We start from the raw sequence: 12,893 nt of genomic DNA, 5'->3' as shown, positions 1-12,893 counted from the left end.
ACCAGCTCTCCTGATAACCCCGCCTCCTCACTGTGACATAACCAGCTCTCCTGATAACCCCGCCTCCTCACTGACATCAGTCCTCCTGATAACCCCGCCTCCTCACTGTGACATCACCAGCTCTCCTGAAAACCCCACCTCCTCACTGTGACATCAGTCCTGATAACCCCGCCTCCTCACTGACATCACCAGCTCTCCTGATAACCCCACCTCATTGTGACATCACCAGCTCTCCTGATAACCCCGCCTCCTCACTGTGACATCAGTCCTCCTGATAACCCCGCCTCCTCACTGTGACATCAGTCCTCCTGATAACCCCGCCTCCTCACTGTGACATTTCCAGCTCTCCTGATAACCCAGCCTCCTCACTGTGACATCACCAGCTCTCCTGATAACCACGCCTCCCCACTGTGATATCACCAGCTCTCCTGATAACCCCGCCTTCTCACTGTGACATCACCAGCTCTCCTGATAACCCCGCCTTCTCACTGTGACATCACCAGCTCTCCTGATAACCCCGCCTCCTCACTGTGACATCACCAGCTCTCCTGAAAACCCCGCCTCCTCACTGTGACATCACCAGCTCTCCTGAAAACCCCACCTCCTCACTGTGACGTCAGTCCTCCTGATAACCCTGCCTCCTCACTGTGACATCACCTGCCCTCCTGATAACCCCGCCTCTTCACTGTGACATCAGTCCTCCTGATAACCCTGCCTCCTTGTTGTGACATCACCAGCTCTCCTGATAACCCCGCCTTCTCACTGTGACATCACCAGCTCTCCTGATAACCCCGCCTCCTCACTGTGACATCAGTCCTCCTGATAACCCTGCCTCCTCAGTGTGACATCACCAGCTCTCCTGATAACCCCGCCTCCTCACTGTGACACCAGTCCTCCTGATAACCCTGCCTCCTCAGTGTGACATCACCAGCTCTCCTGATAACCCCGCCTCCTCGTGGTGACATCAGTCCTGTAGCATGGAATGATAACCCCGCCTCCTCACTGTGACATTATCAGTCCTGAAACATGGCCTGATATCCCCGCCTCCTCACTGTGACATCATCAGTCCTGAAACATGGCCTGATATCCCCGCCTCCTCGCTGTGACATCATCAGTCCTGAAACATGGCCTGATATCCCCGCCTCCTCACTGTGACATCATCAGTCCTGAAACATGGCCTGATATCCCCACCTCCTCACTGTGACATCATCAGTCCTGAAACATGGCCTGATATCCCCGCCTCCTCACTGTGACATCATCAGTCCTGAAACATGGCCTGATATCCCCGCCTCCTCACTGTGACATCATCAGTCCTGAAACATGGCCTGATATCCCCACCTCCTCACTGTGACATCATCAGTCCTGAAACATGGCCTGATATCCCCGCCTCCTTGCTGTGACATCATCAGTCCTCTAACTAAGCCTGCCTCCTCGTGGTGACATCAGTCCTGTAGCATGAAATGATAACCCCGCCTCCTCACTGTGACATAATCGGTTCTATTACAAGGTATATCACCAGCTCTCGTGATAACCCCGCCTCCTCGCTGTGACATCAGTCCTCATAAAAGTTGTGCTGGTGACATCACTCCTAACAAGATGCCAATTTATGATATCACCAGTCCTACGGTGAACCTGTTTTTATATGACCACCAGATTTAGTCAGGGAACCCTAAATCCTGATACTTCATCAGTTCACAAGATAACCATGTCTCCTTAATGTGACATAATCCGTTCTAGCCACAGAGCACTAAGAATTAGGAACCAGACAATCGCACCCTCACCAGACAACTGCTCCTCATTGTAAGACATCACCAGACCTCCATAGATGACCATGCTGTAGTGCTATGGCCGGCGTCCCTCCATGCAGGGATGCCGGCTTACCGCCCCCGGCATGATCCCCGTTTCTCATTATACTACGCGCTGCAGTTCCCAGCGGCACACCTAATATGTGTGCACGTACACGCTCCCCTGCTCATAGAGGGGCAGCACATGCATATTGCATATTATGTAAAGCGCCATGGAATAAATGGCGCTATAATTAATAATAATAATTGCTAACTGCCCTCAGCCTGTTGCCGAGAGGTATTTAGCATAACAGGTTCACCTGCTGATAGGCTGTCAGCTAATTGCTGGGAGCCATCCTGTGTAAAAGTCTCCCTATCCCTTAGGAAGTCACCAAGTAACTAGTTTAGTCATTAGGTAGTGTTGTGTTCTACTAGTGCAGTTGTAGGGTCCCCTGGTCCCAGTGTGACCCGAGTCCTGAACCCAGATACCTTCAGTCCTCTAGATCAGAGGTCCCCAACTCCAGTCCTCAAGGCCCACCAACAGGTCATGTTTTCAGGATTTCCTTTGCATTGCACAGGTGATGCAATTATTACCTGGGCAAGACTAAGGAAATCCTGAAAACATGACCTGTTGGTGGGCCTTGAGGACTGGAGTTGGGGACCTCTGCTCTAGATGATTCTGTGTCATTGCATGACATCATCAGCTCTCCTGATAACCCCGCCTCCTTGCTGTGACATCACCAGCTCTCCTGATAACCCCGCCTCCTTGCTGTGACATCACCAGCTCTCCTGATAACCCCGCCTCCTTGCTGTGACATCACCAGTCCTAATCAGATGATGTCTCATTGTATGACAGCACCATTCCTCCTTTGATGAACCTGTTTTATGGGACCTCACCAGATTTAGCCAGGGAGGACCCTAAATCCTGATTTTTAATATCCTCAACTTCAAGATGACCATAAGCTTCTAAGTGTTTAAGAATGGTGATGTCACACTAAGTGCAGCAGGGAGAAAGGGGTTTCCCAAAACTGGAAGTCCCTTTAACAATACCAAAGGATGTGTCATGTCTCACCTCCTCATAAGCTTGGAGTGTTCCTATAAGGAATGTTTATCAAAAATAGAAAAAAAATCCCCCCAAAAACATCTCTCGAGTAATAAACCATCCTCTATGGTGGCCATACAGGTTGTCTCAGCACATAACTAAGAACAGATAGGATTAAGGGCGTATTCACATCTTATACATTTTTCAGAATGCAGTAAATGTCTGATGGTGAGAGTACTGAAGGTGGAACGTGCACTTGAATAGTTTGCCGATTTGGACTGGGCTTATTTCCCTCTGATGACTTCTATAAAAGTTACTTTTTCAACTCCCATAGAATGCCATAGCATAACACATAAAGCCTGTCAGGAAAAGGAGTCCCTAGAGTTGAGGGTCGAACTTCTTGTAGACCTTGGTGTCTACCATGTATGACCCAGTCTGATCTCCCCGACTCCTTGTCTTGGGCAACTTTGGAACTACTCAGGACCTCAAGTGTTGGTCCAAAATAATTGATCCAGTTCCCTGGACTGAGGTCACATGTCAAGCACTTATAACAACGAGGAATCGGGGCATGCTTCTCCGTTTTGAAGAATTTGGCAAAAAAAACATCAGCGAACAAAAGACAAATGAAAAGGGACTTCAATAAATCATAAATGATGGATTTGGCCACTAGAATTTGAATAAACTTGATGGAAGGCAAATCGAAGACTTGGAGGCCACAATCCTCAATGGTTAGAAGACGCCATAAGAACAGAACAGATTGTGGTTAAAAGATTTTATTAAGAGGAGATTCTCTAATTTAACCATCTTACACATCATACAGAATTTCCGTTAGTTTGTACAAGCATCTTCTCCCCATGATTCTCATAATATAATCTTTTCAACTACAAGAAGGATTGGTGGTCTTCCACCCATGTTTGGAGTCAGCAACACTTAAAGATCCACCTGTTGGAGACCACCAGTATAGACATTGAGGTCGGATTAATCAAAACTGGAGTAAAACTGTACAAATTGCCAGCTCAGACAACTTTTTGAGAAGTGGTTAGAGCCCATCCTGAAAAAAAAAAAAAAAAATCATAATTACGCCAAGAGTGGAGAATATCTCCACCTCTTAACGAATTTGGTGCATGTTACTCCTGCACCAAGATTGAAGTTCAAAATTCCAGTCTTGGTGAATTAGCACCATTGGGTCTTTGTGGTCTTCTAAGGTCAATCAACTTTTGGCTATTCTTTACATCTGTTTTGGAAAAAGAACCAAAGCCCAGGTCTCCGAAAGCCAGAAAAGATTCTCTAAGGACTAAATACAGCATTATAAAATACTCTTAGTATACAGGGTAAATCCCATCTCAATTTACGGATCCCACCCCAATTTAGGCTGCACCATAAAGGCAGCCTTTAGAGAATGTGTCCGTTTTGAGCCCCCCAAATATACAGTGTACAGATGAAAACATCATGCCTACAGGCAGAAGTAGACAACGCTAGACCTCCTTACTATGACGTCTTGTAGACCTTGGTGACTACCACACATGACAGGCCCCGTTCTCTAACACCTTATCTTGGGCAACTTTGATGCCACTTAGGAACTTAAGTGTTGGTCCTAAATTGATCCAATCCTTTGGACTGAGTTTCCTGTGAATCCATTTTGTGAATAGTGGAAGGCTAATAAAGTAGCAAGGCAAGTCCATGGACCTGGGTGTGAGGCCCCGTGTATCCCACGCAAGAGGAGGCTGTCACCAGAACTGAGACTTGGCTGGGGCTGTCGGAGGTGGTCGTCTGCATGGAAACAAAAATGGAGACTTATAATTGTATCAAGCACAAACCATGAATGTAATAAGTGCAAATTCCTGTTTTTACAAGAAACATGTTTATTAGACCCCGCCCACGAGGAGCTGCATTTGCTTAAAATATTTTTCTGTATTGTAATTTTACAGTTGGGTTATGACAATGTAATAGTTTGAATCTGGAATTCCAGATAGTCCTTAATTTTAGGACTGCATATTTGGTGTTGCCTCTGGGATCATGGTGGTCATGTAAAGTCTTACATGTCTGATCACAAATGGTATCTCTACATTTTTACGTAGGGGAGAGGGGGATTGTTGGCATCTTAATATTGTATTTACTCCTAGAAGGCCAATGTCACAAATTTGTGATACTAACCCCTTTTTTCTTTTTTGTGACGACCAAGACAGGATCCTATCAGAGACCTTCGTTCCCCCATGAAAGGGGTCAGAATTTGGGCCATCAGGGAAGGTTAATAGTTGGACAATGCAGCGGTAACTCTTGAGAAGTTTAACTAGGTACAGCTGTGTTGCATGGTCAATTTGTGAAAATAACATATTGGAATGGAAGTCCGCTTGTGAAGACCCTCGATAGTCAGTGGAGTTAAGAAGTAGAGATGGTGCCAATTAATTCTCATGGGTGTCATTCCACAACATTGGCATTGGGTCAGGTCAGATAATCAAAAGAGAAGTCGGGAATGCAGGACACCGGTTTGGTGAGAACTGATTACGGTACTTACAGGTCCTGCAAGCTACTTAACACCATCTTAATTAACTATAGACACAAGTAAGTGGAAGAACTGGTTAATTTAGCATTGGACATATCCACCTGTGTTCATACCATGAAGTTCTTTCCTAAAATTGAAAAATAATTTCTTATATGAAATTTATGATTAGACCCCGCCCCCGAGGAGCAGGGAATTTCAACATAGGAAAGCTATTCTTATCTTCTAAGGTTTTTTTTTTTTTTAGAAATTAGTGGAAGATTTGACTAGAAAAATGTTGAGTTGTCTCCAAATTCCCAGATCTCGATCCGACTGTGGGATGCGCTGGAAAAACAAGTTCGATCCAAGGAGCAACTTGTAAGACAAAATTGGTAGATCAGGCGGTTTTATCTCAGGACCAACGTGTCAGATCGGGTCTATTACAGCTCAGTCCCATTCCCTTACTTGGCAACGATGGAAGGGAAATACCAGACAGAACCCAAGGACGGGTCTGGTGAGGATTTGTGAAGAATGAAATCCCACTGTAAACGCATTACGGGCAAGCTCTTGCGTTTTGGACAAGGAATTTTGTAGATCCTTCGGGCTCGTAAGAGTTCTTCTTGTTGTCTCACTTGCTAGTTCATCCATTGTCCGGTCATTTTTTTTTTTATAGGCTGACCCAGTTTATTTTACAGTAATATCTAAAAGCTGCATTTAGCTCAAAAACAGGAATGGTGTCCCCTCATGGGAAGGAATCTTTCAAACCATTTGAGCCTGCGAGCCAACGTCCGACCCATTAATGAGCCTTGGGAGATGCCAAAGGGCCACCATACATATTAGCCCAAAATCGATGAGGGCCTCCTGACCGTTTGAAGAACAGACTTTAGTGGACTGCATATATTTTTAAGGATATGGCCCCAAGAAAAAATAGTAGGTATCCGAAAACAGCCTGGCTATGCAAATCATTGCCATATTCAATCCAAACCCTTGAGACCATATCGTCATGGCAAATAGTTAGACATTTACCAAGAACTTATTGGCTAGAGATCTTAAGGTTTCTTTCTATGTTTCTAAATGTTAAAGAAGGGGGCTATCTCAATAGCCCTGGAGAACTCGATCCATTGATACCTGTGTAATTCGTCACGTGTCCTGTGGAGGAGCTGTTGGGAAACTGAACACTTAGAACCAGCTGATCGCCAGTAGTAGGACATTGTGTGACCAGGACCCTTCTAAGAAGTAAACAGGATGAGGCCAAATAGAAAATGTTACAAGGGGTGAGTAAATGTCACACTACAGCTCTGGAAAAAAAATTTAAGAGACCACCACATCAAAGCCCTGTCATGGGCAGCCCAATCTCCAGATCTGAACCCCAATGAAAACCTCTGGAATGTAATGAAGAGGATGATGGATAGTCACAAGCCATCAAACAAAGAAGAACTGCTTACATTTTTGAGCGACAAGCAGTGTGAAAGACTGGTGGAAAGCATGCCAAGATGCATGAAAGCTGTGATTAAAAATCATGGTTATTCCACAAAATATTGATTTCTGAACTCTTCCTGAGTTAAAACATTAGTATTGTTGTTTCTAAATGATTATGAACTTGTTTTCTTTGCATTATTTGAGATCTGAATGCACTTTTTTATTTTTTTATTTTGACCATTTTTCTTTGCCAGAAAAGAAATACAAAATTTATAGTTTGGAACTTCGGCCATGTCAGAAGTTTATAGAATGAAAGAATTTACATTTTACTCAAAATATACTTATCAAGAGAAAAATCAGACAAACAGAACATTTTGCAGTGGTCTCTTAATTTTTGCCAGAGATGTATTTAAATAATGCTCACTGCACTGGGTGGAGTTTTTGGTTAATGTACAACCAAGGTGAAAAAACTATTACAAATCACACCTCTGTGTCCTTCACTCTGCCTTTGGGGACATCACTACGATGGGCACCATACAAGAGTAAGCAGAGAGCTGGAAAATAATCAATAAGGAACCCTTCACCGCCATGTGGCTGAGGTAGAGACTAGTATTGCACTTACATAGATGGGGTAAAAGAGCAAGCATCTTATTTTTACGGTATAAATCAATACTAAACGTCAAAATGAGAAGCTTTGTAATATATTTTAATAAGAGAAATCTTCTTTCTCCTCCAGGATTCATTTTCTACTTAAATTCAGTGGTAAAATATTTTCAGGAAACACAGATTTTCCCATTACGGAGAAAGAAGATGACAGTTGGTGCTTTTAAAATTCTACGGAGAGTAGATGAGCTAGAGACAGACAGACATCCTGCTGAAAGCTCTCTTGAAATGAGTTAAGGTATCCATAGAAACTTATTAGCATCAACTGTCATCTCTTGTCTCAGTAAAGAGAACCTGCTTTCAAAGGAATGATTTTTCCCAAGAATTGAGAAAGAATTCAGTCCAGAAGGAGAAAGAAGTGGATATCTCTAATAAAAGACTTCACAAAGTAAAGGATTTTTGCATGTAGGAGTAACATGATGGAGATGTGGAGTAACAGGAGGCAATGTAGGGGAAGAGATGTGGAAGAGCGATGTAGGGGAGGACATGTGGAGCAACAGGTGGCGATGCAGGGGGAAGAGATGTGGAGTAACAGGAGGTGATGTAGGGGAGATGTGGAGTAACAGGTGACGAAGCAGGGGAGGAGATGTGGAGTAACAGGAGGCGATGTAGGGGGAAGAGATGTGGAGCAACAGGTGACAATGTAGAGGAAGGGATGTGGAGTAACAGGAGGCGATGTAGGGCAGGAGATGTGGAGTAACAGGAGGCGATGAAGGGGAGATGTGGAGTAACAGGTGGCGATGTAGGGGAAGAGAAGTGGAATAACAGGTGGCGAATGTAGGGGAGGAGATGTGGAGTAACAGGTGGCGATGTAGGGAAGGAGTGGTGGAGTAACAGGTGGCGAATGTAGGGGAGGAGATGTGGAGTAACAGGTGACGATGTAGGGGAGATGTGGAGTAACAGGAGGCGATGTAGGACAGGAGATGTGGAGCAACAGGAGGCAATGTAGGGGAGATGTGGAGTAACAGGAGGGGATGTAGGGGAAAGATGTGGAGTAAAAGGTGACGATGTAGGGGAGGAGATGTGGAGTAACAGGAGGCGATGTAGGGGAGATGTGGAGTAACAGGTGGCGATGTAGAGGGAAGAGATGTGGAGTAACAGGTGACGATGCAGGGGAGGAGATGTGGAGTAACAGGAGGTGATGTAGGGGAGATGTGGAGTAATAGGTGGCGATGTAGGGGAGGAGATGTGGAGTAACAGGAGGCGATGTAAGGGAGATGTGGAGTAACAGGAGGCGATGTAGGGGAGATGTGGAGTAACAGGAGGCGATGTAGGGGAGATGTGGAGTAACAGGTGGCGATGTAGGGGAAGAGAAGTGGAATAACAGATGGCGAATGTAGGGGAGGAGATGTGGAGTAACAGGTGGCGAATGTAGGAAAGATGTGGAGTAACAGGAGGCGATGTAGGGGAGATGTGGAGTAACAGGAGGCGATGTAGGGGAGATGTGGAGTAACAGGTGGCGATGTAGGGGAAGAGAAGTGGAATAACAGATGGCGAATGTAGGGGAGGAGATGTGGAGTAACAGGTGGCGAATGTAGGGGAGATGTGGAGTAACAGATGGCGAATGTAGGGGAGGAGATGTGGAGTAACAGGAGGCGATGTAGGGGGAAGAGATGTGGAGCAACAGGTGACAATGTAGAGGAAGAGATGTGGAGTAACAGGAGGCGATGTAGGGGGAAGAGATGTGTAGTAACAGGTGACGATGTAGGGGAGGAGATGTGGAGTAACAGGAGGCGATGTAGGGGAGATGTGGAGTAACAGGTGGCGATGTAGGGGGAAGAGATGTGTAGTAACAGGTGACGATGTAGGGGAGGAGATGTGGAGTAACAGGAGGTGATGTAGGGGAGATGTGGAGTAACAGGTGACGAAGCAGGGGAGGAGATGTGGAGTAACAGGAGGCGATGCAGGGGGAAGAGATGTGGAGCAACAGGTGACAATGTAGAGGAAGGGATGTGGAGTAACAGGAGGCGATGTAGGGCAGATGTGGAGTAACAGGTGACAATGTAGAGGAAGGGATGTGGAGTAACAGGAGGTGATGTAGGGGAGATGTGGAGTAACAGGTGACAATGTAGAGGAAGGGATGTGGAGTAACAGGAGGTGATGTAGGGCAGATGTGGAGCAACAGGTGACAATGTAGAGGAAGGGATGTGGAGTAACAGGAGGTGATGTAGGGGAGATGTGGAGTAACAGGTGACGATGTAGGGGAGGAGATGTGGAGTAACAGGAGGCGATGTAGGGGAGATGTGGAGTAACAGGTGGCGATGTAGGGGGAAGAGATGTGTAGTAACAGGTGACGATGCAAGGAAGGAGATGTGGAGTAACAGGAGGCGATGTAGGGGAAGAGAAGTGGAATAACAGATGGCGAATGTAGGGGAGGAGATGTGGAGTAACAGGTGGCGATGTAGGGGGAAGAGATGTGGAGTAACAGGTGACGATGTAGGGGGAAGAGATGTGGAGTAACAGGTGACGATGTAGGGGAGGAGATGTGGAGTAACAGGAGGCGATGTAGGGGGAAGAGAAGTAGAGTAACAGGCAATGTAGGGGGAAGAGATGTGGAGCAACAGGTGACGATGTAGGGGGAAGAGATGTGGAGTAACAGGAGGCGATGTAGGGGGAAGAGATGTGGAATAACAGGAGGCGATGTAGGGCAGGAGATGTGGAGTAACAGGAGGCGATGTAGGGGGAAGAGATGTGGAGTAACGGGAGACGATGTAGGGGAGGAGATGTGGAGTAACGGGAGGCGATGCAGGGGGAAGAGATGTGGAGTAACAGGAGGGGATGTAGGGGAAAGATGTGGAGTAAAAGGTGACGATGTAGGGGAGGAGATGTGGAGTAACAGGAGGCGATGTAGGGGAGATGTGGAGTAACAGGTGGCGATGTAGAGGGAAGAGATGTGGAGTAACAGGTGACGATGCAGGGGAGGAGATGTGGAGTAACAGGAGGTGATGTAGGGGAGATGTGGAGTAATAGGTGGCGATGTAGGGGAGGAGATGTGGAGTAACAGGAGGTGATATAGGGGAGATGTGGAGTAACAGGAGGCGATGTAGGGGAGATGTGGAGTAACAGGAGGCGATGTAGGGGAGATGTGGAGTAACAGGTGGCGATGTAGGGGAAGAGAAGTGGAATAACAGATGGCGAATGTAGGGGAGGAGATGTGGAGTAACAGGTGGCGAATGTAGGGGAGATGTGGAGTAACAGATGGCGAATGTAGGGGAGGAAATGTGGAGTAACAGGAGGCGATGTAGGGGGAAGAGATGTGGAGCAACAGGTGACAATGTAGAGGAAGAGATGTGGAGTAACAGGAGGTGATGTAGGGGGAAGAGATGTGTAGTAACAGGTGACGATGTAGGGGAGGAGATGTGGAGTAACAGGAGGCGATGTAGGGGAGATGTGGAGTAACAGGTGGCGATGTAGGGGGAAGAGATGTGTAGTAACAGGTGACGATGCAAGGAAGGAGATGTGGAGTAACAGGAGGCGATGTAGGGGAAGAGAAGTGGAATAACAGATGGCGAATGTAGGGGAGGAGATGTGGAGTAACAGGTGGCGATGTAGGGGGAAGAGATGTGGAGTAACAGGTGACGATGTAGGGGGAAGAGATGTGGAGTAACAGGTGACGATGTAGGGGAGGAGATGTGGAGTAACAGGAGGCGATGTAGGGGGAAGAGAAGTAGAGTAACAGGCAATGTAGGGGGAAGAGATGTGGAGCAACAGGTGACGATGTAGGGGGAAGAGATGTGGAGTAACAGGAGGCGATGTAGGGGGAAGAGATGTGGAATAACAGGAGGCGATGTAGGGCAGGAGATGTGGAGTAACGGGAGGCGATGTAGGGGGAAGAGATGTGGAGTAACGGGAGACGATGTAGGGGAGGAGATGTGGAGTAACGGGAGGTGATGTAGGGGAAGAGATGTGGAGTAACAGGTGGCGATGTAGGGGAAGAGATGTGGAGTAACAGGCAATGTAGGGGGAAGAGATGTGGAGAAACAGGTGACGATGTAGGGGAAGAGATGTGGAGTAACAGTAGGCGATGTAGGGGAAGAGCGATGTAGGGGAAGAACGATGTAGGGGAGGAGATGTTGAGTAACAGGTGACGATGTAGGGGAAGAGAAGTGGAGTAACAGGTGGCGAATGTAGGGGAGGAGATGTGGAGCAACAGGTGACGATGTAGGGGAAGAGATGTGGAGTAACAGGAGGCGATGTAGGGGGAAGAGATGTGGAGCAACAGGTGACGATGTAGGGGAAGAGATGTGGAGTAACAGGAGGCGATGTAGGGGGAAGAGATGTGGAGTAACAGTAGGCGATGTAGGGGAAGAGCGATGTAGGGGGAAGAGCGATGTAGGGGAGGAGATGTGGAGTAACAGGTGACGATGTAGGGGAAGAGAAGTGGAGTAACAGGTGGCGAATATAGGGGAGGAGATGTGGAGTAACAGGAGGCGATGTAGGGCAGGAGATGTGGAGTAACAGGAGGCGATGTAGGGGGAAGAGATGTGGAGTAACGGGAGACGATGTAGGGGAGGAGATGTGGAGTAACGGGAGGTGATGTAGGGGAAGAGATGTGGAGTAACAGGTGGCGATGTAGGGGAAGAGATGTGGAGTAACAGGCAATGTAGGGGGAAGAGATGTGGAGAAACAGGTGACGATGTAGGAGAAGAGATGTGGAGTAACAGTAGGCGATGTAGGGGAAGAGCGATGTAGGGGAAGAACGATGTAGGGGAGGAGATGTTGAGTAACAGGTGACGATGTAGGGGAAGAGAAGTGGAGTAACAGGTGGCGAATGTAGGGGAGGAGATGTGGAGTAACAGGAGGCGATGTAGGGCAGGAGATGTGGAGTAACAGGTGGCGAATGTAGGGGAGGAGATGTGGAGCAACAGGCAATGTAGGGGGAAGAGATGTGGAGCAACAGGTGACGATGTAGGGGAAGAGATGTGGAGTAACAGGAGGCGATGTAGGGGGAAGAGATGTGGAGTAACAGTAGGCGATGTAGGGGAAGAGCGATGTAGGGGGAAGAGCGATGTAGGGGAGGAGATGTGGAGTAACAGGTGACGATGTAGGGGAAGAGAAGTGGAGTAACAGGTGGCGAATATAGGGGAGGAGATGTGGAGTAACAGGAGGCGATGTAGGGCAGGAGATGTGGAGTAACAGGAGGCGATGTAGGGGGAAGAGATGTGGAGTAACGGGAGACGATGTAGGGGAGGAGATGTGGAGTAACGGGAGGTGATGTAGGGGAAGAGATGTGGAGTAACAGGTGGCGATGTAGGGCAGGAGATGTGGAGTAACAGGAGGCGATGTAGGGGGAAGAGATGTGGAGTAACGGGAGGTGATGTAGGGGAAGAGATGTGGAGTAACGGGAGGTGATGTAGGGGAAGAGATGTGGAGTAACAGGTGGCGATGTAGGGGAGGGGAGATGTGGAGTAACAGGCAATGTAGGGGGAAGAGATGTGGAGAAACAGGTGACGATGTAGGGGAAGAGATGTGGAGTAACGGGAGGTGATGTAGGGGAAGAGATGTG

The 12,893-nt window shown here is 47.4% G+C and overlaps 1 protein-coding gene across 2 annotated transcripts in view; it reads right to left on the bottom strand.

Annotated features, from left to right (window-relative positions):
* Positions 1–3,583: 3,583 nt before the first annotated feature.
* DNM2 (dynamin 2) overlaps positions 3,584–12,893 on the bottom strand; it is a 72,053-nt gene continuing 62,743 nt past the window's right edge. For both annotated transcript variants that reach the window (XM_069767123.1, XM_069767124.1), the window contains one exon: positions 3,584–4,596. In XM_069767123.1, the coding sequence (XP_069623224.1) occupies positions 4,554–4,596 (43 nt within the window). In that variant the 3' untranslated portion in view covers positions 3,584–4,553. The remainder of the gene's footprint in view (positions 4,597–12,893) is intronic.

The sequence above is a fragment of the Ranitomeya imitator genome, chromosome 4 (assembly GCF_032444005.1).
Source record: "Ranitomeya imitator isolate aRanImi1 chromosome 4, aRanImi1.pri, whole genome shotgun sequence".
NCBI lineage: Eukaryota > Metazoa > Chordata > Amphibia > Anura > Dendrobatidae > Ranitomeya > Ranitomeya imitator.
Note: the sequence above shows the minus strand (reverse complement) of the source record. Positions and strands in the feature narration are given on the sequence as shown.